This window comes from Haliotis cracherodii, unplaced genomic scaffold (assembly GCF_022045235.1).
Source record: "Haliotis cracherodii isolate W230 unplaced genomic scaffold, xgHalCrac1.p SCAF_10, whole genome shotgun sequence".
NCBI classification, from domain to species: Eukaryota; Metazoa; Mollusca; class Gastropoda; order Lepetellida; family Haliotidae; genus Haliotis; species Haliotis cracherodii.
The window spans coordinates 15,086,392-15,092,928 of NW_027266265.1; the positions used below are offsets into that span (position 1 = coordinate 15,086,392).

At 42.6% G+C, this 6,537-nt stretch overlaps 1 protein-coding gene across 1 annotated transcript; it reads right to left on the reverse strand.

The window, feature by feature from the left end:
- Positions 1-548: 548 nt before the first annotated feature.
- LOC139447258 (methyltransferase-like protein 27) lies at positions 549-5,082 on the reverse strand. Its single transcript, XM_071228530.1, has 5 exons — positions 4,939-5,082; positions 3,433-3,575; positions 2,926-3,056; positions 1,947-2,045; positions 549-736 (listed from the first exon to the last, which is right to left on the reverse strand). The coding sequence occupies exons 1-5, from the start codon at positions 5,080-5,082 to the stop codon at positions 549-551; spliced, it is 705 nt and encodes a 234-aa protein (XP_071084631.1).
- Positions 5,083-6,537: the final 1,455 nt, after the last annotated feature.

Sequence of the window (6,537 nt, forward strand, 5' to 3'; positions counted from 1 at the left end):
CCAGCTATATGACGGCGGTCTACACCTACACAATCGATTCTGGACCAACAAACCAGTGATTGATATCATGAGCATCAATCCACGCAATTGGGATCGATGACGGGCTTTAACCAAGTCAGCGAGCCTGACTATCCGATCCTGTTAGTCGGCTCTTACGTTGATTATTATAAGTATCGCTTTTACGTTAATAACGTTCAAGGAATGTGTTGCTTCAACTGCTTTTGCTAAAATTGTAAGACAAATATAAGATACGATGAAGCAAAGGAACAGAAGAAGTTTAAAATGTCCATATGTGTAATGAAACTGTGCTTATTACAAACCTGCTTATTAGAGACGTAGATACAACTTGAACCAAAGTAATACATGTACAATAAAAGATAACGTGTTCAAGCGATTATGAACATTACTTCTTCGTACAATGTATCTCACCAAGCCATCAAATATTAATGAATTACCTTGTTACAAACACATTACACAAATATATCATTACGACTTCTTGCACATATACATGTACAGTTCCAAGATACATTTTGTTTCTTATCTTTGCATTAAAGGACTTTGGTGACTAAAACAGCACCATCGTCTCCGCAAACATATCCCTTAAAGCGCCTTAGTTCCACTTGCTTCCACTTCCCTTGGGATTCTAAAGTCTTCATGTTGTCTCGAAATATGACTGCTTCAGCATCGCCGTCGTCAGAAAACAGCTTGTTGTAAACTGTATTAATGATGTATCCTCCTGAATTAACAAACAGGTAAAATGTTGCATCAGAGCAAAACTAATTTCCTATGGCTAAACTTAAAATTTTGTAGATCCGGGGTATAATAGGTCTTCAGCAACCAGTACTTGCCGTAATACCCGTGAAGATTCCGGGGTAGAATAGCTCTTCAGCAACCCATACTTGCCGTAAAAAGCGACCCTGCTTGTCGTAAAACGCGACTAACGGGAGTGGGTGGTCAGGCTCGCTGACTTGGTTGATACATGTCATCGATCCCAATTACGTGGATCGATACTCATGATGTCAAACACTGGATTGTCTGGTCCAGACTCGATTATTTTACAGACCGCCGTCATATAGCTGGAATATTGCTGAGTGCGGCGTTAAACAACAAACAAACTTAAAATTTTGCGTATTATCTCTGGAAAATGATTGTTTCACGTTGAATGAGAATTTCTGACTTAGAGGAGATAAGCGTGCACTAGATCTAATCTCAATTCAAATGAACATTGTCATAATTATTTCGATTTCTCTTTAGATTAAATAATCTACTGTGAACCCTCTTCACATTACTTCAAACGTATCCCCACACGTCATCGAGATTGTAAATATAGAGTTGATTGCGAAAATGAAAGTCGCTCTTCAGCAACCGACACTTGCCGTAAAAGGCGACTATGCTTGTCGTAAAAGGCGACCAATGGGATCGGGTGGTCAGACTCGCTGACTTGGTCGATGCATGTCATCGATCCCAATTGCGTGCATCGATGGTCATGATGTCAATCACTGGATTGCTGGTCCAGACACGATTATTTTTCAGACCGCCGTACGTCATATAGCTGGAATATTGCTGAGTGCGGCGTTAATCAGCAAACAAACAAAACATTTCGTGGAACGATCATTCTTTCAAAATAGTACTCTCTCATTGGTTGGTTGCTTTGTTTGTTGTTTAACACCGCACGCAGCAATATTCCTGCTATATGACGGCGGTCTGTAAATAATGGAGCCTCGACCAGACAATCCAGTGATTGATATCATGAGCATCGATGCACGGAATTGGGATCGATGACGTGTATCAACCAAGTCAGCGAGCCTGACCACTCTATCCCGTTAGTAGCCTTTTACGACAAGCAGAGTCACCTTTAACGGCAAGCATGGGTTGCTGAAGACCCTATTACCCCGGAATCTTCACGGGTCCAAGACAATACTAACCTGGTTTTACACAATACTTACCTGGTTTTACAATTCGGATAAGCTCCTCAAATGCTTTTCTTGGCAATCTTTTCATTACCATAACGCTCAACCCCGATATAGTCACAGCATCGTAAGTATCTGAGGAATATGAAACATAACTGTACTCGTCGTCTGTATATCATATTGTGAAGGTATCACTTCTGTTCTGAACGCAAATATGCATTCCTACCGTATTACGCGATCCAACGATAAACACAACATGTGCAGTTCTTTAAATAGATAAACTGTATTGAAGGACCTTCATGTTCTTCAACTTGATCTGAACATCACATTGGGATAAAATACACAGGGGAGATACTTCTCTTGATTTGGTTGGTTGGTTGATTTGTTGTTTTACGCCGCACTCAGCATTATTCCAGCTATATGACGGCGGTCTGTAAATAATCGAGTCTGGACCAGACAATCCAGTAATTAATATCATGAGCATCGATCCACGGAATTGGGATCGATGACTTGCTTCAACCAAGTCAGCGAGCCTGACCACCCGATCCTGACCCGTGAAGATTCCGGGGTAGAATAGGTCTTCAGCAACCCATGCTTGCTGTAAAAGGCGACTATGCTTGTCGTAAAAGGCGACTAACGGGATCAGTTGGTCAGGCTCGCTGACTTGGTTGATGCATGTCATCGATCCCTATTGCGTGAATCGATGCTCATGATATTAATCACTGGATTGTCTGGTCGTGACTCGATTATTTACAGACCGCCGTCATATAGCTGGAATATTCCTGAGTGCGGCGTTAGACACCAAACCAAACCAAAAACCACCCGATCCCGTAAGTCGCCTCTTACCACAAGCATAGACGCCTTTTTCGGCAAGCATGGGTTGCTGAAGACCTAGCTATTCTACCCCGGATCTACTCCCGGGTCTGCATTTCTTGAATCCAGAAAACATGATGCAGCAATAATGTTCGCAGATCAATATACTCATGGGAAATAATTATTACAGAGAAAGACTCACCACTTTTAATGTCCACGTTATTTTCTCCCAGCATCACGTTAAAGTACCGACCATAAATGCCTTTCTTCTTTGCCTCTTCAAGCATTTGTACTGACGGTTCTAATGCATCTATTTTGCGAGAATTAAAACAACTCGTATTAGCATTCATATTTGATATTTAGACACATTAAATGCAACCACAAAGTCTGATCCCGTGACGTCACTTTCTGAAAGGAACCCTTCAGAGTACAAAACCATGCTCTTCAAGATAGATTAACTTGTTTGTTTATACGTTGTTTAACGCCGTACACAGCAATATTCCAGCTATATGACGGCGGTCTGTAAATAATCAAGTCTGGACCAGACAATCCAGTGATTGACATCATGAGTATCGCCTTTTACGATTTACTTGAAATGAAGCTATGTCTTACACACCAAATACAGTAGTGATGATTCGTATGTCAATTTTACAAAGCAAATTACAGAGCATTCCTATGCTTGTGGATTTAACCAGATCAAAGAAGCAACTGAAGTATGCTAACCTTATCTGCACAAAGTCCTGTTCCGGCAGCAACGTCCAGAACATAAACGTCCTCTCTGTTGCTTGGAAACCATTCAGCAGCAGACTGGGCACTCTGGACGTGGCCTGAGAAGTTCATCGTTCCCAAAACCTTCATAGACGATAACAGAAGCCTTTGTAGGAATGATTTGTATTTCAGAAACAAAAACCACACAACATAAATGAATATATACTATTACGATTGATCGGGAAGGGTTAACGAAAAAACGGCAAAACATCGCGACTACGCACCAGTATATTAATTAAAATGTATAAAACAACGAACCAGTTCCTTCAGTTTGCCCTACTCTGTATTATTCATTTGTTTGATAAAACTCGACCTTCATGGGCGAGGCCTTCTAAATTAGTGTCAAATGAAGGCGAATTGAATTGGTTAAATTTACACAAGCCGCAAAAGGCACCTAACCATATGGTTTGATGTAAATGCTAAAAGCTTAATATGTGTGCAAACATTCAAAGATTGGTTGGTTGGTTTGTTATTTAACGCCGCACTCAGCGATATTCCAGCTATATGATGGCAGTCTGAAAATAATCGAGTCTGGATCACAATCCAGTGATTGACATCATGAGCATCGATCCACGCAACTGGGATCAATAACATGCATTAACCAAGTCAGCGGGTCTGACCACCCGATCCCATTAGTCGCCTCTTACGGCAAACGTTGGTTGCTGAAGACCTATTCTAGCCCGGATCTTCGCGGGCCACCTAGTGCCTATTCGGATAGCAGGAACAGTCATGCAACTCATATCAACACGGCGTCAAAACGCCGTTTCGCATCCGGCTGGCTGCAATGGTTGGTTTGTTGTTTTACGCCGCACTCAGCAATATTCCAGCTATAAGACGGCGGTCTGTAAATAATCGAGTCTGGACCAGACAATCCATTGATTAATATCATGAGCATACACCCGCTCAATTGGGATCGATGACATGCTTCAACCAAGTCAGCGACCTTGACCACCCGATAGTCGCCTTTTACAACAAGCATAGGGCAAGCATAGGTTGCTGAAGATCTATTCTAACCCGGAATCTTCACGGGTCGTTTCGCATCCGGACAACATTAGTTCAAGTGAGAGCATTAAAGTGTTGCACGTTTCATTATCTACACAACAATACATAGTATTCTATCTGTTGAAACCGCTTTCCAGCGTATATGGCTATTGTCCTCTTTAAGCCTATTTACTATAAATGTGAAAATAAGATATTAACACACAGATAGAGGTGTTGTACAACCGACCCCTGAAGACATGCTTGCTTGTAAATAGCGACTATGTTTGTCGTAAGAGGCGACTAACGGGTTCGGGTGGCAAGATTCGCTGAATTCTTGATGCATGTCATCGTGCATGGATTGATGCTCTTGATCTCAATCACTGGATCCGGGTAAGAAAAGATCTTTACCACCCTATGCTCGCAGTAAGAGGCAATGCTTTATTAAAGTTTTTTTTACAATACTCACTTTCTCGTACTGATGACTGTTTTGGGAAAACCTGTCGATGATGACGCTTGGGGCAGTAGAATCATCTCCGATTAAATAGTCAAAGGCCTTTTCGGCTTCCACTCTCTCTTTCTGCGTTGTGTTTGCTGCGAATTTCCCACTCATGGCTCCTGTTAATTCTGGAGTAACAATTTAAGATGGTGTATTGTTTAACGCCACACTCAGCAATATTCCCGCTATGTGACGGCGGTCTGTAAATTTTATTATCGATTCCGGGGTAGAATAGGTCTTCAGAAACCCTTCCTTGCCGTAAAAGGCGACTATGCTTGTCGTAAAAGGCGACTAACGGGATCGCGTGGTCAGACTCGCTGACTTGTTTGATGCATGTCATCGATCCCAATTGCGTGGGATCCGTGAAGTTTCGCGGGTAGAATAGGTCTTCAGCAACCCATGCTTGCCCTATAAAGCGACAATGCTGTCGTAAAAGGCGACTAACGGGATCGGGTGGTCAGGCTCGCTGACTTGGTTGATGCATGCCATCGATCCCACATGCGTGGAACGATGCTCATGATATAAATCATTGGATTGTCTGGTCCAGAGTCGATTATTTCCAGACCGCCGTCATACTGCTGAGTGCGGCGTTAAACAATAAACCAAACCAAAAATTCAATTGCGTGGATCGATGCTCATGATATTAATCACTGGATTGTCTTGCCCAGACTCGTTTATTTACAGACCGCCGTCGTATAGCTGGAATATTGCTTAGTGTGGCGTTAAACAACCAATTTTTTTTGTAACAACCAACCAATTGCTTGAATTGATGCTCATGTCGTCAATCACTGGATTGTCTGGTCCAGACTCGATTATTACAGACCGCCGTCATAATTGGAATATTGCTGAGTGCGGAGTTTAACAAATAAAAATAATTGAGTTTGGACCAGACAATCCAGTGACTGACATCATGAGCATCCATCCACGGATATGGTTGGTTTGTTGTTTAACGCCGCACTCAGCAATATTCCAGCTGTATGACGGTAGTCTGGACCAGACAATCCAGTGATTGATATCATGAGCATCGATCCACGCAATTGCGATACCAGGACATGCATCAACCAAGTCAGCGAGCCTGACCACCCGATCCCGTTAGTCGCCTTTTAAGACAAGCATAGTCACCTTTTACAGCAAGCATGGGTTGCTGAAGACCTATTCTACCCCGGAATCTTCACGGGTCTCCTCGCATATGGGATCGATGACATGCATCAACCAAGTCAGCGAGCCTGACCACCCCATCCCGTTAGTCGCCTTTTACAAGCATAGTCGCCTTTTACGGCAAGCATGGGTTGCTGAAGACCTATTTACAGGCCGCCGTCATGATCACATAGCTTGAACGTTGCTGAGTGCGGCGTTAAACAACCAACCAACCATACCAATGATGCATGTCATCGTATCGCAATTGCGTAGATCTGTGCACATGATGTCAATGACTGGATTGTCTGGGCCAGACTCGATTATTTTCAGACCACTCTCATGTAGCTGCAATATTGCTGAGTGTAATAATAATTAATAATAATTAACGACAAACAAACACATCCCAGTCTCGGTTAAGTTTGTTGGTTGTTT